General features: G+C 39.7%; 1 protein-coding gene and 1 pseudogene across 1 annotated transcript; both read right to left on the bottom strand.

Annotated features, from left to right (window-relative positions):
- Nucleotides 1-10,480: 10,480 nt before the first annotated feature.
- Nucleotides 10,481-11,445, bottom strand: LOC139467449 (uncharacterized; annotated as a pseudogene).
- Nucleotides 11,446-18,739: 7,294 nt separating this feature from the next.
- Nucleotides 18,740-21,028, bottom strand: LOC139468699 (tripartite motif-containing protein 3-like). Its single transcript, XM_071250820.1, has 2 exons — nt 20,728-21,028; nt 18,740-20,367 (listed from the first exon to the last, which is right to left on the bottom strand). Exons 1-2 carry the CDS (start codon nt 21,026-21,028, stop codon nt 18,740-18,742), a joined length of 1,929 nt encoding a protein of 642 aa, XP_071106921.1.
- Nucleotides 21,029-21,455: the final 427 nt, after the last annotated feature.

Here is a 21,455-nt window from a genome sequence, read left to right as displayed (position 1 = left end):
GTCCACGTTACCATGACACTCAAATTCGGCTGTCTTCGCCGACACCCTGGTCCCATCTCGATGTCATCGTACTATAATACGATGGCTACACGACGGCATTGCGAGGGCTTCACGTAGTCGTGTTGCCTTCCTAAGACAATCGGGCAGCTTCTTGTTTCCTTCGTATTGTCTTCTTGGACGAAAAATGCCCGATGGCACCGATGATCACACGAAGTAAAGACGAAGATGACACGATTTGACAAGATACCCTCACGATGGCCTTACGAAGGGCAAAATGGACACACGAATTCAAAACGAAAATGAACCTTCGCAAGGTCTTTCGGCAATTTTTTGGCATGCCAAAGATTTTGCCACCGCTCACGAAGTTGGTGCCGGAGCCAGAGACACTCCACCGGCGGTCATACGATGGCTTAAGATGCCCTCACGAATGGCCCGATGTTTTTACGATCAGAGCCGAATTTGAACATTTCCTTTATCGTGTGTCCATCTGGTGTCAATTTCGGGACAGTGTGACGCCTGCATAATGGGATGGGACTCATAATAGAGTATTATACATTTTTAGTTTCAAACATTATATATTTCATATTACTCAATAAAAACAACAATGGTTTAATTGAACTTGCCTTATAAAAGGGTACAGGTTTACTCGCATTTGCATGCGAAGATGGAAACAAATATATATACTCAAACTTGCGACTTCCGTTCCAGACTAAGCTTTTTAAAGTATTTTGAATAAGTCAGACAGTCCGTAACATTTGTTTTGTGTTGAGCTTTAGAGGTTACATGATTAGAAAACATATTCCGCTAACAATGTAATATAACAATATGAATATTTCATTTTTATTCTTTTATTACGTGTTTGTATCGTTATCTATCGTGTAGATTTTCGATCACGAACGTTGATATTACTTAATTTCGTTTATCCGACATAATCATATGCAACCAACCATGTCGGGTTAACGCGACTTGACTGTATTACAGTAAAATAATGTCATGTAGAATAAAGGCAATAAACATCACTGTACGCACATAGAGACATTCGTGTACATTGTCGTACCTGCCTTCAGGGTTGACTACAGTTGAAAACATCGCCGTGTCATGCCTGTTTGTCTGAATGTTCTGCTCTCTAGCTGGTGGGCGTAAACATTGTTATCACATGTGACAGACATCCAAAGTCTAGGTCGAATGTCATAACGAAATTACAACACGTTACTTCCTTCTACAGCAGTAATGGATTATGTTCAATGTATAAAAAGCAATATCCTAGTTCAAAAACGTGTTGTCTTAAGCTATGTGAATACTGGTAAATCTACGTTTTTACTGACTGGGTCAATGCATTGATAACAGCGATCGGCATTGCTCGCCCATTTCCGAGATCAGTCATTCGGTATGTGCAGGAAATATCTGGATGCGGATGATGGATGTTAAATGATGAAAAGTGATGACAGTAATACGCATTAATAATTGCGCCAATATATGTGCCCAAAAGGAGATCAGTATTAACGGTTCAGTGTGTCATCTACGGTCTCATGTGCCTTATAGAACTATCCGTAAAAGACAGAATCCATTCTTTTTCGATGATAAATGTCTCTCTTCAGCAACGCTAGAAATATGTGACCATTTGCTTGAGGTACAGTATATTTTTCGAATGACTGCAGACTGTTTAGTAACACGAAAGTCTGGTCAGCCAATCCAATTACCTATTCTCTGTTATAACATTGAATGTTAAAAATTGATAATTTTTTAATTTGAAGTTTACACGATATACAGCTTTTCCATTGGACGAGAAGTCGGTCAGATGACTGCGAAATTGTCGTTCATAAGTGTATGAACGACGCAATTTGACGTTCATACGTTTTTCACGAGACCGTGTGCTTGAAATGACGTAAAGATTTACGGACTACTTCCACATTCCTGGGAAAACGCGGGGAATTCCCTGGCACAAATACATACAGAAGCGTTCTTTCTTTACATTTAGACCCTTTAATCTTGATCTCAGCATTTCAGTGTACATCGAGAAACGTCAGAGATTTTGACTGCATGATCGTTTAAGAATATCCTCGCTACGACCGAACCTATAGTGAACAAAACGAAGAAATGCACACCCAAACTATCGAAGTATCGACTCGATCCGTGTCTAGGATGATAGTGAGTCTACCACAATCTATGAATTCACCTTACTGTCTAATTAACACATCTTTAATCACCTTTCAATGATCGACCAGCTGAACAATGAGGACTCAAACATGTAACCGCCACAGGTTCATCAGCAACTTCCGAAATCTCTCCCGTCACGTTTATCGTGTCGGCCATTTTGATGTCTTGTACTTGATGTTAATGTATTACGAGGCGCTGTCATTGTGATTGACTTTCTGAGGTATTTCTTAACAGACATTTCTCATCTAATGAGGATATTACTTGAATACATTTGTTGTAAAGAAACTACAAAAGTTGTTCCTGTAGAGCATGTGGAGCATACATACGTTCATGTCACCTCTCATTTTGAGGAACCATTTTTTGCCGCAATACAGCTTGTTGTTGTATGGCTGTAAGTGTAAACATGAAGTCATACGTACTCAATATTGCGTATAGATCTAGATCCTTTTAGGTACAAAATAGTGACATGAAAAATTATAACAATTGACTTTCACTTTTGTGAGTTCATTGGAGTACGTACATACAATGTTTGGCACTCACTCTATGAAGGTCCATACTCCAATGAACTCACACAAAGTGAAAGTCAATTCTTATAATTATTTCATCACAATTTCGTTACTCAAAGGATGTAGGCCAAGATCTAAACACAATTTTATTTAGATGGTGTGGCTTCATGTTTACACTGACAGCCATACAACAACCAGCTATATTGCGGAATAAAATAGTTCCTCAAAAAGAGAGATGACATGGGCGTATGGATGCACAACTTGCTCTTCAGAAACATCTTACGCATCACAAGTGTCCTCATTAGATGAGAAAGGTCTGTAAAGAAATACCTCAGTAAGTCAGTCACAATGACAGCGCCTCGTCATACATTTACATCAAGTACAAGGCGTCAAAATGGCCGACATGATAAATGTGACGGGAGAGATTTCCGAAGTTCTTAATGAACATGTGGCGGTTACATGTGTTAGTCATCATTGATCAACTGGCCGATCATTGAAAGGTGAATAAAGATACGTCAAACAGACACTAAGGTAAATTCATAGATTGCTGGGGACGGTCAATGTCAGCCTAGGCACGGATTGATTCGGTACTACGATAGTTTAGATGTGCATTTCTTCGTTTGTTCATTAGGATAGGCTGCAGCGAGGATATTCGTGAACAATCATGCAGTCACGCTCTCTGACATTTCTCAATGTAAACTGAAACGCTGAGACCAAGAATAAAGGTTCTAAATCATCAGAAAGAACGCTTATTTATGTTTTCATGCTAGGGAGTTCCCAGGGGTTTCCCCAGGAATGTGGAAGTAGTCCGTCAGTGTTTACGTCATTTCAAGAACACGATCTCGTGAAAAACGTATGAACGTCAAATAGTGTCGTTCATACACTTATGAACGTCAATTCCGCGGTCATGTGACCGCTCTCTCGTCCAATTGAAAAGCTGTATATCGTGTAAACTTCAAATTAAACAATTATTGCAGTATGAACCTTCATATAGAGTGAGGGCTAACACTTTATGAACGTCGTTACAAGCTCAGACGTTCATACAATTTGGCCCTCACTCTATATGAAGGTTCATACTGCAATGAACTCACACAAAGTGAGAGTCAATTCTTAAATGTTCCCACGCCTAACATGAAAATATTGACAATATCATGTTTCATCAATCACTGCCGGTATCAAACATTTCAAAGTGGCACATAAACAACATACATTGTTCGGTTGCGCCGAATATTGAATGACTCTGACGTCTCATGGACTCTGAAAGCCATTGAGGAATGTTCGCTGCGATCATTACAATTTCCTACATGATGAGTGACTTTTATCTCAACTATATTGCGTTTGCAGGCACTACTAACTGACAATATATCCCCATGTCCTTGTTGTCCTCGTATGTTCTGTAATTTCATTGAAAGTGCATAATGACTCTGTATCATTGCTGACTACTTGCTTATTTCATGACTACAGACTCTAAATCTGGAATGCCTATCTGTCTCTTTTGTGGAGCCTGATATATAGTTTGGTACATTTTTGTTCCCTCTTGGTATATGTTCGCATGGGGCATGCATGCAGATTTGGGTTATATTCCAACTCTGGGTAATCTCCAGGTCGGTTAAACCCCGTTTTTCCTTTACACAGTGAATAATATCAATCGCTACATTGTCTGGTCCAGACTCGACCTCTTTACTTTCAGCTCTAATATTGCTCAGTGCGTACAACAAATCCACACGTACATTCCAGTTTGGTGCCTCAGACCTAAAAATTGTGTGCCTGTCATGATTTATGTGTGAAAGATTCCCAATCAATATTAAACAGCTTATGAGTTGAGAGGGCGGTCGGGTTGCCTAGTGGTTAAAGCGTTCGCTCGTCACGCCGAAGACCCGGGTTCGATTCCCGACATGGGTACAATGTGTGAAGCCCATTTCTGGTGTCCCCCGCCGTGATATTGCTGGAATATTGCTAAAAGCGGCGTTAAACCATACTCACTCACTCACTATGAGTTGAGAAATGAACCGTGTCCACATTTTACATTATATTAGTCAGAGGTATTGTCTTGGAAATGCAAATAATAATTAGAAAAGAGACACAGCAATAGACAAACTTTCCTAATGTGTATACAAAGTTTTACAATAAATATTAAACAGCTCATGGGTTTTGCTCGGGAATGAATCCAAATGAGTCTGACTTGCCACCTTCGAAACGCAAAACATAAAACGCTTGAACAAATCCCGGAATAACTTAAGGCAGCATTTTATTGGTGTGTATAGGTTATCCCGAGAAATTACAGAAATGAAAGTTAAATGATTTGTTGCCAAGGTTTCAAAGAAGGCACGACTAGATTGTAATTATCTGATGTGTGTTTTTATCAGAAAATAACAACTTACATATCATGAATTTTGGAAACACAATTACCGTTTATTGCATTATTATGCAGGAATCATTTTTGAATATATTTTCCCTATTTGTAAAGATTTGTCTAGATATGTGAATTACGTTTTACAATGATGAAAACACCATTTCTTAGTTCCACAATCCACATGCACCATGGAACATTATTGCAGCGAAATAATTTATGGCAAAGTTGGCCTCCTTAAATATATACTTTATATTTTTTCAAAAGTAGATTCTGTGTAAACAACACATTTCAAGTAAACCAAAACATGGTAACACAGTTTGAACAATAGATAATTACCTGCAAGTCCCATACTTCATAATTACTGTAAAGGAGAATAATTCTCACCACTTGAAAGATGGTTCTTAGTCTGGACTGACAATATCTCAGATTGGTATCCAAGATTTGCGATCCTGTCCAAGCGATAACTCTCGGGTGATAAATACATTGGTGTTCAGGAATTGGCAGAATCTATTGATACCATGACAGTAACAGAGTTCGTCACATTGACAATAACTGACTCATCTTTATGATTTCATAGGTAAGGCCTTAGATGATGGACAGGAAGTTATGGCAATATTCTGTGACATTAGCAACGCATTCGATCGTGTTTGGCACAAAGGTTTCTGATTAATTTAAGAAATTAAGCAAGTGTGGAATAAAGGGGTTCTTTGTAAATGGTTCCAAAGTTACTTATCTGGTAGAAAGCAATATAAGTTATTAATGGACATCAATCGAATGTTAAACCTGTACTTGCCTCTGTCCCTCAAGGTTCACTGTTAGGACCCTTATTATTTTAAGTATTCACCAATGATATTGTCTGTGATAAACAATGTAATATATACTTGTTTGATTCTTCACAATGAGTTAAAAATCTCTATGAACATGCACGCAAATATTTCTCACCAATAACTGTTTACATCTGATATACCTCGTGTGACATAATTTCAAGTTCATTCTGCTGTATAACATATATACTACTGACCCTTGTTCGAACTTTAATGGGGAGATACTGTAATATATTTATATAGGCTTTGCCTGTTTATCAATCACCTTTCACTGTAGGAGTGGAATTAGATATTGTTAAAAACGCATTGACACACGCGTGTGTTTTTCATCTTAAGACCACGCCATGGCATAACTGAAAATTGTTCAACGCAGCATTAAATCATATTTTAATTATACCCGCGACAAAATGTCGGGGATATATAGTTATACCAAAATTCCGTCCGTCCGTCCGTCTGTCCGTCCGTCCGTCCGTCCAAAAACTTTGTCCGCGCGATTTCTCTTAAACTATTCAGGGGATTCATCTCAAACTCAGTACATATAATCTGTGTCATATGGAGGGGTGCTGTCAAAAGAATTTTTTTGTTTTTATTAATTTTCCATTTTTTTATGAATATTTCAAACCCTAACGCCCGTCTGAAAACTTTGTCCGCACAATTTCTCTTAAACTATTCAGTGGATTCATCTCAAACTTAGTACATATAATCTGTGTCATATGAAGGGGTGCAGTCAAAAGAAAAAAATATGTGTTTATTAATTTTCCATTTTTTTATGAATTTTTCAAACCCTTAAAATTTTCTCACTAAAAGTTAACCATGACATATGTTTATCTAGATGTGTAGACTCGTAAAAAATGAAACAAAAGAAAATATTATCATTTTTGCGATGAATAATGTGATTTTGCGCGGTCACAGTATGTGGTTAAGCAGAACCTATGGAACGGGATAAACGGAAGTTGTAAGTATCGGAGGGACACATGTTTTTGCCGAAATTTAGGTAAACATTATTGAATGAAATTTTAAATAAAATTAATAAAATAGATGACAAACATAAGGTCAGATATACAGAGAACACGTTTTTATTACCAGATAGTGTAACAACAGGATTAACTTGGGTAATTCAATTCGGATTTGTTATGCTATTTCCGATGACCGATCATGACAGCCTGAAATGAGACCGAAGAAAAGTCTGTGCGTATTATACACAAGAGATATTTTTTTCAGGATTTAATTGCCCCAAATTAGGGGTGCATATTATACACGAGTGTTTATTATACACGAATAAATATGGTATATACGAAATGTTAAGCTTTGGGCGTGTTTGGTGTTGCTAATAAACTGTATTCAACCAGAAAATATTACGAGTGTTCACAATTCTTCAGTTCAACTTCACTGTTGATAGATAATACAAGATAAGTAGATAAAAGATGTAAATGAGTTAGTGGTATTAAATTATAATCTGACATGAAATGTATTTTAATATCCATCCATGATTAAAAATTATGTCTCACAGTTGAGATTGATGTTATTTATTCCTCCTGTATTAGTGTCACTGTAAATTGTTTCATGAGCTGTGAAGTAATTAAAGATTGTGAAAAATAAAACCAACAAACTTTGTTTTTCATTCATTTTTCCTTTATTTCTCTGTAGTACAGTCACCTGAGAACATTAATTAGCACTTGTTAACTTAAACTAAAGACATATGATATTTAAAAGATACTTAACTTTAAGTGTAACATTAACAGTGAACACTTTAAATTTCATTAATCATACAATAAAACATTTGACTCTCAAAAAATATTTTTGACTCCCCAAAATGCATAGGCTGAGTCAAGGTGACTCTCAGATATTGGAGTCTAGGGGGAACCCTGCCGAACCCCATCCTAGCTATTTAATTTGTGACTACTGACACACTAGTACTAGGTGGGTCGGGGGTATTAGTGAGCCACGCTCACTTTTGCACTTGTTAATTACTAACTCACTCATTCATCTACATGTTAGATTTACAAAACACTAATGTTGGTTGACACGAGAACAGAGTTATATGTTGCATACGATATGTTAAAATAGGTTCACAGATCGAAACGTTAATTAACGTGTGGTTTTAGTCGCATGGAGAAGCCTGTTATGTACACAAGCGGGTAAAAATGTCAGTAACATAAACAAGGGGCTGAAACCAGTTACATATACAAGGGGATTACGACTGATTGAATATTTTAATGAGTTACGTAGGCAAAAGGTATGTAACAGCCTCGATCACAGTTCATTACAAGTTGGAGTCTGTTGATGAGGATTGCTTCTTGGAATTTTCAAATCTTGAAGTCTTTGAGGTTGATTGTAAGGGTTTTGATTTGGTCTCACTGGATGCTGTGACAGGGGTCGTCACGGACATGGTCTAATAAAGGTGATTTAGAATCAACTTTGGACACTGAGCTCTGAAATTCTTTAATTCTGATTTTCAGGGGCCTTGACGTTTTGCCAATGTAGGCATGTCCACAATTACACGGAATGTGGTACACACCTCCTGATGGTTCTTGCTGTTGGCTGTTTGGCGGTTTTCCTTTGGCTTTGATGGCGTCAATGTTGGCCCGCTTCTTTTAGAGTCTCTGAATTGTATGGCTGGCAATTCCAAAAGGCTGATGACAAAGGGTGGAGATTGTTGAAGGGGATTTGGGGGTTTCTTTGGTGATGCACTGTATTGTCTGCTGCACTAGCTTGTTAGGGGTTGTACAGTGAGGAGGCAATACAAAGCTATATGCAGAGTTTCTTTCCTCCTGCGTATATCCGTCAAAAAAAGGACATAAAAGATTTAAAATACGCATAAAGAAAATGCATGAAGGGCTTGATACCCAATGCTTACCATACTATTCTAGATGACAATAAGTACAGACAGAGTTTCAATGACGTTTGGCATTACCGAATACCCATGAAATGCACAAAAAAGTTGAAGACAAGAATCACAGCCTCAATAGATTTCAAGTTTGTTTGTCCAACCATGATGTGTGTTTAAGGTGCAAACGGCGGACCTTTTTACAGAACAAATGAATAAAATGGATATTATCTAATCTAGAATGTTGAATCAATGCAGATACATGGTTATCGTGTGTATTTTATATTTCAAAATATTTAAAGTAATCGATTTAGAACCCTTTAAACTCCTTATCACCAATACTTTTGTCCATGTGTGCGTGCGTGCGTGCATGCGTGCGTGCGTGCGTGTGTGTGTAAGTGTTGCCAGCGTCCCATGCATGCCTTGAGCAGTGTAGTATGTTTTTTCTTGGGGCCTCTTTTTCGCTGAATTTGTGCCCAGGACGTTTATACTTCAGGTAGTATCAATTATAGCATTACGGTGATGTAACCGGTTTTGTGATGGCAAATACAAGGTCCAACACAGGCTACAGGTGTGAGTCTTTATTGCCTTAGTAGATAACAATGACACCCTGTAATGTACAAACAATAAGATTATAAAAACAGTAGTACACAGGTTTCATACACACATATATTAATACAATACAAAGCGACCTTTCATTTGATATAAACATAGTCTATATTCATTACATCAACATGAACTTAATAATCAATGATATATAAAATCATTATCTTAGCCTGAAGTAAACAAACGATTTATCAAGGGCGATAACTCGATCCCGACATTACTGATAAGATTACAATATATAGATGGTCAACGGTTCTAACATACAATGAACATTACAAATACAATTACCACTTTGTTGAAACTACTATATTAGTTCATTACCTGATCATACATTTGGTATGATACACTATTTACAAAATATACTTCATGGCACATCAAGCATGTAAATTATGCGTACCCTGTGGGTGACACTTGGGTGTTTGTTCTCTCCAGGCAGCCGCCTTGCGTGGTAGCTATGTAGCTGTCAGCACGCTCCTAATTACAGAATCAACTATGAATATATGTAACACACAGAATACAATTGAGGATATATAACTAACTACAAACTATCATACAATGATTGACATTGCATACAAATTCAGTATTTACACAATGATAAAAATCAACGCATTCATTCAAACATTCAGACACAGAAAGAAGAAGGATGAAAAGCATTTATAGTGTTTACTTAGCCTTATTTAATTATTAACTTAGTAATATGGTGACACAATCACCATACCAAAGATAAGCATGTTGATAATACTGAAATAACATTCCACATAACTTAGATAACATAAGTTATATTATTATTTAAATACATACATAGAGATTAGCTAGCAATTTTATAGATTACCAACCTTAATAATCGAATTAGTTATGCCAGATCTGTCCAAGTCCAAATTGTTGACTGACTTCTGAATTGGTGTATTGTCAAGTGCAAGATGGATGAAAAGTGCACAGTTTGAACAAGCCAATGAAAACAAGGCTTGGGTTAGAACAAAGAGGAGAAACAATGACACAAACATAGACCAACCCAACCACCCTCTACATTATAAGTAAACTAATCCAGAAGCCCATAATAGATATTGAACGAAGAACCTACTTTCCTAACAACTTAAAATAATATTACAAACCTAAAGGACCTCAAATAGATAAAACATATGTACAACAAAACTGTATGTTAATACTTGTGTCTGCCACATACTTCCCTGCACAGGAAAATGATGTCTCATGATTTGACCTTGCCGCTAACAAGGTCGAGAAGAGTATCAGCCCCTCGGTGTTGCCTATCATCTGCTAGCAGAGAATTGAGATAGTTGGCTCTGGCAAGCCATTCTGGATTTCCAGGATCACTTATGGCAGAAAGAACATATTCTCCACTTCTCTGGGCTGTGACCTGGTCCTGGTTGACCGCCGTGGCTGAGAAGCATCTTCTGGCTGCATATTGGTTTGTTCTTCTCTGTCATCCTCACTACCTGTAGCCCCAGTCTCAGATCTGTCTTCATCTTGCTCGTTCTGGTGAACAGTATCATCAGTTGGCTCTTCTTCTTCCCTCCCTTCTTCAGTAGGAATCTCATCTCCTTCTAAAGCTTCTTCTGACTCTCCTTCAGTTGGCCTTTCCACTGTGATCTCAGTAGGAACTGAAGGTTCTGAAGAACGGGTGTAGCCAATTGCTGATTCCTCATCAGACAGATCATCACTTGTTTCGACAGCAGTGTTCTTCCTCGGCTTAGGCACAGGTATTGGTACTTGTCGTCGTCTGGGTTTAATGGCTGGTGGCATTTTGACTGGCAAAGAACTAACTGGCAGCAAGAGGTTACGATGTAGCACTCTATTTCTTCCCTCTCCATTCTCCTTTCCAACCTCAAAGACAGGTATCGATGAATTGGGATGGCGCAGCACAACATATACATCTTCCTCCCATCTGTTAGCTAATTTATGTCTTCCATCAAAGGCCACAATCTTTACAAGGACTCGATCTCCTGGTTCCAACATTGCAGCTCTGGCCCTCTGGTCATAGTAAGTCTTCTGCTTGGCCTGAGATTTCTGAGATGCTGTTGAAGCTATGTCATAGGCTTGCCTCAAACGGTCCTTCAAGGATTTGGTGTACTCTGTTATGGACTTGCTTTCCTGAATTTCCATGTCCAATCCAAAAACAAGGTCAACTGGAAGTCTTGGATGTCTTCCAAACATCAAGAAGAAGGGAGCTACAGATGTTGACTCATGGCGGGTACAGTTGTAGGCGTGGACGAGTGGACCTACATGTGCCTTCCAGTTCTTCTTTTCATTTGGTTCCAAAGTACCAAGCATGTTACAAAGAGTACGGTTGAACCGTTCTGTCATCCCATTGCCCATTGGATGGTATGGCGTTGTCCGTGACTTTTCTATCTTCAGAAGCTGGCACAGTTCCTGCATCACCTTCCCTGTAAAATTGGCTCCTTGATCAGAATGGATTCTTTTTGGAAGACCATAATGGATGACAAAATTGCTGAAAAAGGCTTCTGCTGTTGTTTTTGCGGACATGTTCTTGGTTGGGTAGGCTTGGGCGTAGCGAGTGAAGTGATCTGTCACAACCAAGACATGTTCTATTCCTCCTTTAGAAGGTTCTAGGGAAAGGAAGTCCATGCATACAAGCTCTAGTGGCTCGGAAGTCTTGATGCTGATTAAGGGAGCTTTGATGTTGGTTGCTGTTTTCCTCCTTAGACAACGCTCACAATGTTTTAGGTGGGTCTCCACGTCACGTGTTATCCCTGGCCAGTAGAATCTGTCCTGTAGAAGTGATACAGTCCTGTCTCTTCCAGGGTGTCCTACATTGTCATGGAGGCTCCTCATTGCCGTAGTTCTTAATCGAGAGGGTAGAACTAGCTGTTCCCTGTCTACGCCATTAACACTGGCGAATCTGTATAGAACTCCTCGCTTGAGTTTGAACTGAGTGTAGTTCTTCATCAATGATGTCATTTCAGGATCCTTCAGGTAGTTCATCCGGTCTGATCTTGCTCCATTCCTCAAGTGTTTGATAATTTCTACAAGGGCTTGATCTTTAGCCTGTGATCGTCTCCAGTCTCTGGCATTCTGTTCACATCTGTCCTCAGTTAAGTCAAGGTCTTCCTCTTCAACCACATCTGCAGAGAGGCACAAACTTTCCACAAGATTCGTCACATGGGTAGAATGACAAATAGCTCTGACATAATCTTTTGCAATCTCATCCATGTCATCAGGGTCTTCTTTGACTGGTAACCTGGACAGAGCATCGGCATCACTGTTGGATTTCCCTGGGCGGTACTTAATGCTGAAATTATAGCTGGAGAGAGCAGCAAGCCATCTATGACCCGTGGCGTCTAATCGAGCACTTGTCAGCACATACGTCAATGGATTGTTGTCACTGATAACCACAAAGTCATGACCCCACAAGTAGTCATGAAACTTCTCTGTGATAGACCATTTCAGACACAAAAACTCCAGCTTGTGTGCTGAATAATTTCTCTCAGAACGACTGAGTCCTCTACTTGCATAAGCTATTACTCGTGGCTGTCCGTCCTGCACCTGGTAGAGTACTGAACCTAGTCCATGACCACTGGCATCTGTATGTAGTTCAAAGGGCTTGGTACAGTCAGCATATCCCAGAATTGGTGGCATGGAGAGTCGCTGCTTTAGTTCGTTGAAAGCACTCTGTTGGGCTTCCCCCCACATCCAGTTAACGTCCTTGGGCTTTGACTTCTTTGAAGCTGACTTTGGCATTAACTCTGAAAGTGGTTTGGCAATTTTGGCAAAATCTTTGATGAATTTTCTGCAATAGCCAGCAAATCCTAGAAATTTCCTGACTTGCTCCGGGCTGGAAGGAGTTGGCCAATGTTGCACTTTGTCAATTTTCTCAGGGTCAGCTTCAATTCCATGTTCTGAAACAATGTACCCCACATACCGAACTTTTCTTTTGAAGAACTTGCACTTCTTGGTGGCTAGTTTGAGCCCACATTCTTGTATCCGCTGGAAAACTTGTTTGAGTCGTTCATTATGTTCTTCATACGTGTTAGAGAATATGATCAAATCATCGAGATAGATCAAACAGATGTTAAGGTGTAGACCTTCAAGGCATCGTTCCATGAGATGCTGGTAAGTGGCTGGGGCGTTGGTAAGTCCAAATGGCATACGATTGTGCTCGTAGAATCCTAGAGGTCCTACAGTGAAGGCAGTTCTTTCTTTATGAGCTTCCTCGATCTCCACCTGGTGATAACCACTTTTCATGTCAAGGACTGAGAAGAACTTGTTTCCACCCAAACAATCCAGTAAGTCTTCAATCCTCGGCAGAGCGTAGGAATCTTTAATGGTTCGGTCATTAAGCTGGCGAAAATCTGCACACATCCTGAGACACCCATCTTTCCTTCTGGCAAGTACAATATTGGATGCCCAAGGACTGTGTGACTTCCTGATTACTTCAGCTGAGAGTAGTGTTTGAAGATGGTTCCGAACTTCATCATACATTGCAGGTGGTATTCGGCGATGTCTCTGTTTGAAGGGAACTTCATCAACAATGTCTATCCGATGATGCACCATGTTGCTACATCCAATGTCATCATCATGTTTGGAGAAGACGTCTGTGAACTTCATGATGATGTCAAGTCCCATCTGTATCTCTTCCCTTGTCAGGTCAGTGTCATCAACATCGACTTGGTTGATGATGTCATCTGGGTCTCCTTGTTCTCCAGTTTGTAGCTCCGGAATAGATACAGGCTGAATCTCACACAACAGAGCTCTAGGAGGGACAACTACTGTTCTAGTTGTAATGTTGGAGATGTGCACAGCACTGGGTTCCGACTGTCATAGTTGTAAGATATAAGCGTAGGCGCTATGTCCAAATCCTGTGGTAATGAAGCAAAGCTGGTAGGTTGGGGTAAAGCACATATGACTGGTGAATTGAACCCCTTGGTTACTTGTCCTTTGATAACCATGTTGGTGTTGGGTGGAATGATGAGGTTCTTGTTCTCGGTGCTGCGAACAAATCCAAGGCAGTGTCCTCGTCGCTCTAGTTCTTTATCCCGTAATGCTAAAGTCCTGTAGGCTAAGTACCAAGGAGTGTGGAGATTGGCCTTCTGAAGAAAACGTGCTCCGTGTTGTAGCTTACACTCATTCAAGAAATGCTGCAACACATTAGTTCCAAGCAAAGCAGGTACCTTGGCATTGTATCTTGTTTCAGGAACAATTAACATGAGGCACGAATCCGAAGTTTTGCTTATTCCTCCACCAATGATATTGAGTCTTACACTCACATATCCAAGATATGGAAGCTGTTCCCCTCCGGCACACTCAATATCCAAGATATCACTGATAGGTTCCAAGGGCAAAGTCTGTAAATGATTCTTGTAAAATGTCTCAGATATAATAGAGACTGTAGCACAAGTCTCCAACAGAGCACGAACAGGAAATCCTTCAATGCTGATCTCAACTTCTGTGGCATCTCCTACTAGTCCGTCTGGAATCTCTTTATACTTGGGGCGCCCAATAAAGCCTAATGGTTGCCCCCTCCCATAGGCCTGGCCAAGTTTAAAGGGCGTCGAAGATGGTCCAGTCTCACTCTACACCCAACTGCAATATGTCCAGGGTATCCACAGCGGTAACAATAGATGGGTTCCTGTGGTTCTGGCTGCAATCCATACCCATGAACTTGAGGTGGTTGTGGTGGTGGAATATGCTGGGGCATATATGGCGCTTGTGGCCTTGGAGGCGCGGGCTGACTGTAAGAAGGCTGTTGCTGAGGCATAACAGATGGCATCTGGGACTGGAACGAGCTTGTCTGATGTGATGGTCCATTCCGTTTCCCATAATGTTTGCTGTTCCTCCTCCAGGAAGTCTGAGGAGTACCTTGAGAGGCTGGTGATGGTTGATGAGGCTGTTGAAGAAATACTTGAGCTGAATGTTGACGTTGCTCCTTTAGGTCAGCTAGCTCTGTCTTGATATCCCTCATCATGGCTTTAAGATCCATCACTTCTTCCTTAGTAGCAACAGCAGTAGAAGAGTCAGAGGTAGAGGCCATCTTTATGGTAGCTGTCTTCTTTCCTGTGCTGTGACTTTGATCCCGCTTCATGTCAAACTCAACTTCCCTTAAACATAGTCGGAGCTCATCAAAGTTGAAGATGTTATCATACTTGTGGGCAGCAAGGCACTTCAGTTCAGGCTTAAGGCCATCCCACATCTTGCTTCGGAGCATTTCATCCTTTTCCTCAAAGCTCATCTGACGTTGGGAGGCTATCCGGTACATGAGGTTCTCCAGCCGACAACCCCATACTGTAACATCTTCCTTGTCTCCTTGGAAAGTACCATAAAACTGTGACATCAGGGTCTCCTTCCTTCTCAAAGTTCCAAAAGCAGAATGGATCAAGAGGTCCTCAGCTGTGGCAGTGTGTCCAAGCTTCATGGCAACCAGGGCGGCTTCCCCTTTCAATGATTTTCTGATAACCTGGAGTATAACATCTAGAGAATGAGTCTTTGACTGTAGAAGACAGTCAACTTCATATTTCCACAAGTCATATGGAGTGTCCTTTCCAGTCTCTCCGCTAAAGAATGGTATCTTGGGAAAGTGGTGATATGTTATGCCAGATGTTGAAGGTGGAGCAGCAAGTTCAGGATTAGTGGCTGAGGAGGCGCCTTTGACATCAGGCTCTGTCTTTACAGTAGGTCCTTCCTGTTGGGCCATTCCTTGAATCCAAGCTTTAAAGTCATCCGGATTCTCAACCTTTGGAGACAGTCCCATCTTTGTAAATATAGTTAACAAACTTTTCATCTCCTCTTCTTCAAGATTCATGATGTAAGAGTACGATGCAGTCGAGTGGAAGAATTACAAAATCCAAATAAAGGTCACAAAAGCATGTGAAGAAGATGTGCAAAGACACAGAAGTCACAGAAGTTTTGAAAGATGCTGATAACTGAAATCTGAAAATGAATAGAGATGATCACCGAGTCACAACTGCAATCTGAAAGAAAAACAGCTGCAATGGAATATAAAAAAATTGATTGCAAAATATTTCCTAAAAAAAATAATCTCAGTGAAAAATAAAAGTAGATACTAAAATGCTACATAATGAAATAAAGTACCTAAGATAACTAAAACCCGGTGTGAATATAAGACCCACAAAACAACACGAAGGAATAGATCAAGGCATGCTGTTATGTAAATGTGAAAAAAAAAGAAGTGCAGATTGGGAAAATGATTTCAAACTAAGTCAGTCTGTGGTAGAGCAGTCAGAAAAAACAACAACCCAAACTAATTCTAATCTGATTATTATTATTATTAAATACCTATCCAAGTTTATTTGCATATGTGTAGAAAGGTCAAACTTTATTGAAACTAACAAAACAGTTTATCCAATAGTCAAACTAAACTAAACTAAACTAAACTAAGGATACATGCCGTAAACAAATGTACACAATACCAAAGTATACAAACTTGGTGATCACCGAAAAAATGTTTTCACAAGTTGCTAAATGCTGCATAACAAGGTTTACTGGCCAGATACATATCTATAATTACAAATGTAGAGAAAGGTTGAATGTAATTACAATTACGAAAACCTTACATAGATGCAAATAATTGAAATATATGTACAATAATGAAAAACTTAAGCCGGCAAAGACAAATAAACACTATGTAAAATGTAAAATATATTACATGATTGATTGCAAAGGGAAGTAATTTACAAATTACCAGATATCAGAAATATGCTTTGTGTACGGGAATAAGGTACAAGTTACAAAATACACAACGTTATATCCACGTTGTATCCACAAATGTCAATACACACAAGTCAGTCACAGATACCGTGAAAGTGAAGGGAATCACATGGCTTGACAGATCTCAGTACATGTGCCTGTACACAGAATGAAAGGGGAGCTGTCTATCCCACGAAGAGGCTGGCTGACATTTCTTAGGCAAAAATCCTCACTGGGGGCTCCATTTTGTAACCGGTTTTGTGATGGCAAATACAAGGTCCAACACAGGCTACGGGTGTGAGTCTTTATTGCCTTAGTAGATAACAATGACACCCTGTAATGTACAAACAATAAGATTATAAAAACAGTAGTACACAGGTTTCATACACACATATATTAATACAATACAAAGCGACCTTTCATTTGATATAAACATAGTCTATATTCATTACATCAACATGAACTTAATAATCAATGATATATAAAATCATTATCTTAGCCTGAAGTAAACAAACGATTTATCAAGGGCGATAACTCGATCCCGACATTACTGATAAGATTACAATATATAGATGGTCCACGGTTCTAACATACAATGAACATTACAAATACAATTACCACTTTGTTGAAACTACTATATTAGTTCATTACCTGATCATACATTTGGTATGATACACTATTTACAAAATATACTTCATGACACATCAAACATGTAAATTATGCGTACCCTGTGGGTGACACTGGGGTGTTTGTTCTCTCCAGGCAGCCGCCTTGCGTGGTAGCTATGTAGCTGTCAGCACGCTCCTAATTACAGAATCAATTATGAATAAATGTAACACACAGAATACAATTGAGGAAATATAACTAACTACAAACTATCATACAATGATTGACATTGCATACAAATTCAGTATTTACACAATGATAAAAATCAACGCATTCATTCAAACATTCAGACACAGAAAGAAGAAGGATGAAAAGCATTTATAGTGTTTACTTAGCCTTATTTAATTATTAACTTAGTAATATGGTGACACAATCACCATACCAAAGATAAGCATGTTCATAATACTGAAATAACATTCCACATAACTTAGATAACATAAGTTATATTATTATTTAAATACATACATGGAGATTAGCTAGCAATTTTATAGATTACCAACCTTAATAATCGAATTAGTTATGCCAGATCTGTCCAAGTCCAAATTGTTGACTGACTTCTGAATTGGTGTATTGTCAAGTGCAAGATGAATGAAAAGTGCACAGTTTGAACAAGCCAATGGAAACAAGGCTTGGGTTAGAACAAAGAGGAGAAACAATGACACAAACACAGACCAACCCAACCACCCTCTACATTATAAGTAAACTAATCCAGAAGCCCATAATAGATATTGAACTAAGAACCTACTTTCTTAACAACTTAAAATAATATTACAAACCTAAAGGACCTCAAATAGATAAAACATATGTACAACAAAACTGTATGTTAATACTTGTGTCTGCCACAGTGAGACCAAGTAGACCTTCTGTGGCCGATGTCACCACAAGTATCTCTATAACAACTGTCACGACTGGTGTCTTTCACCTTGTGATCACGTGGATTATTCATTGCAGGAAGTAACCTATTTGAATATCGTTTGTCTGCTTGACTGAAAAAGCGATACCCAAGACTGTTATTATTATGTATTCTACTCTTTCACTCGATCTATTCTCTTTACATAAATTTATAACCTTTTCAGAATAACCTCATGATGCACAATCCATGATTGTTTTGTTTTTTCTATCAGACTAACATATACTCTCTCACATCCGTTTTTGTACACAGAAAGAAGAATCCGTATTTATCACAGAATACATCACACACGTCTTTTGACTTGAGACCATCTCCAACTAACTCCCCCGACTCTGTCAGCTGAATCATTTCATTGGTGCTCCTGTCTACAAGCAGAATGTCTCCTTTGCTGGTAGTTGCGATGCCACGAGGCAAGCTGAGCGCTCTGTCTCCGGTAGGTGCGTATTTGAACACAACATCGCCTTCTGTAGTTAGACATGTCACAGACTTCTTCCTCTCGTCAGACACGAGTATGTTGCCCTTGCTGTTGACACACATGTAGTAGGGGAAAGTAAACAGGGTCTTGTTGCGTTTAGTGAGTGTCCTCAGCACGTGCCCCGCCATGTCCAGGATATCAACAACGCCGTATCCACCTGCTGCTAGACAGGAGGGATTCAGAACAGCGAGACTGTAATACACCTTATTTGTTGTGAAGGACGAGAGCAGGGCCAGGTCAGGGGTTACTTCTACTTTTACAATCTGACGGGATGCAGGGACAGCAACCATCACCTGTTTCTCCTTCAACTGTGTTACACCACATGGAAGGTCAGCAAGGGGAAGTTTACTTTGACATCGCTGGTTGTTTGTTGTGTAGAAAGATTTTACACACTCATTCTTCATGTCGGTAACCACAACAGTCTGTATACCGTCTACAACCAGGACTGTGACGTCGCGTAGATCAGGCTCATTCTCATCACCCGCCATCCTCCCGTCTGTAATTCCAACTAGCACAGGCGACAGCAGACATTTCTTCTGATCCTGATATGTGACGTGAATCTTTCCCAGATGTAGGTTATATATGATGTGCTGGACATGCTCAGCGTTTGATGTAAACCTGATGTTATCTATTCTCCAGGTGTCTGCTGTATCTGTGTCCCTGACATCCCCCATCTCTACAGCCCCCAACTCCCAGGCCTGATACGCGTCATACAGGTCCATCTCACAGTCCGATACCAAGGCCTGGTCAATGAACTCACAATGTTGTCTGTACATCTGCATTTCAATCTCTTCAAGCTTCACACCAGAGCGGAGTTGGCCGGTGTACGTCTGTGTAATGTGATTCAATTCATCCAAGAGTTGTGTTTCTTTCTGTTTAATCTTGTTTATAGCTGTCTGACATATTGACCTAATATGTTGTACAGCTGACTCTTTAGCTCTAAAAATAGTGTTGAGTTTTTTATTTTTCAGCTCTACTTTCTTCGACCTCACCTTCAGTCTCTTCCCCATGTCAAATCTCTTCTCCAGCAGTGCTGCCTCCATCTCTGGCTTCATTGAGTCAATGGTGACGACAGTTTTACAAGCTCTGTGGTAGGTGATATAACAGGTCTGACAAGCAGCCTTCTGACAGTCTTTACAGTGGAACTCTACATTGTTACTCTTGTGCTCTGTACACTTGACCCTCCGTCTGCCCTTTGACCTAGATGACAGGTCACACAGGTCATGGTTCTGTGACGTAGGGCTCACCCGGTGTGTCTTCACACATCTGTCACAGAGGACCACTTCACACTCAGGACACCACAAGGCACCTGGAGTTGTCTCCCCTAGTTGCTGACAGATCATGCAGCAGGTGCTTGACGTCTCTGTGAACAGAAAAACGATTGTATTGTTTCTAAAACAAACCAATATGGGAATGCTAAGCATGTAAACAGTCTTTATTTTAAGTTCAATAACCGATCCAACTTGATGAACTATTTCAAGTTTCAATTTCTCATGAATAAATACCATATCATAAACACAGGTGATTAAATCAACTTAAATATTACAACTGGTTGTACCTTTACGTTGTTCACTTGGCTAACCTTCCACCAATTAATTCATCAAACTGGATTGACATACATCATTTCTGATTAATACGTTTTAAGATCTTTTTGTCATAGATTTATCTTTCGATGAACATGATTAACTGATCCATATGAATGTTACTTCTGGTTGAACTTAACCTGGTACACCACCCTCAGTCCCTAGGGTGTCAATCAGCCCCTGTATAATGATGCTGGGTTTGATCTGCCCCGCCCACTCCTCCACTGGCCTGCTGGGGTGGGGGACCTTGGTATCTTGTCGACAGAAGGCACATGGTATCGTCTTGGACTGCACAGCATCTGGTCTGGTTTGTATGTACTTGGTGACACATTTTCTGCAGAATGTGTGATCACACGTCAGTGTACACGGGTCTGTGTACAGTTCCTGGCAGATCACACAGGTGAGGAATTCCATCACTTTCTCATTCTGGGATGTCGCCATCTGAAAAACCAGAATTGAAGGTCACATCAATCATTTTTCAAATTTTCAAAATATGTTTTTTCTGGTGGAGTTCTTAGGTCTCTGTAATGGGGCAATGTGTATTTTGGCTGGCACATCTTGAAAATGTCTTGTTGAAAGCCACATGGGACTTACCTTCCGCACCAAGCTGACATAACTGAAATACTGTTCAAAGTGGCACATATCCAAATTCATTCACGTGTTGAGTGCGTCATTAAATATATTGAGACATCTGTTATTGACTGTCGAATGTGTAGTTTGTCTCAATGAAGTTTCTTCACCATCAACATCACATGTCAACTGCATCATAGTGATCTGTAGTATGTCCAGGTTCGACCACTCAAACCATCAGCAGCTACCATCGTAATAGGGTTTATTCTTCATATAAAATCAACTGCATTATTTCATA

The sequence above is a fragment of the Haliotis cracherodii genome, unplaced genomic scaffold (assembly GCF_022045235.1).
Source record: "Haliotis cracherodii isolate W230 unplaced genomic scaffold, xgHalCrac1.p SCAF_2, whole genome shotgun sequence".
Taxonomy (NCBI): domain Eukaryota; kingdom Metazoa; phylum Mollusca; class Gastropoda; order Lepetellida; family Haliotidae; genus Haliotis; species Haliotis cracherodii.
The sequence above is the reverse complement of the archived record's forward strand: the minus strand, read 5'-3'. Positions and strand labels throughout refer to the sequence as shown.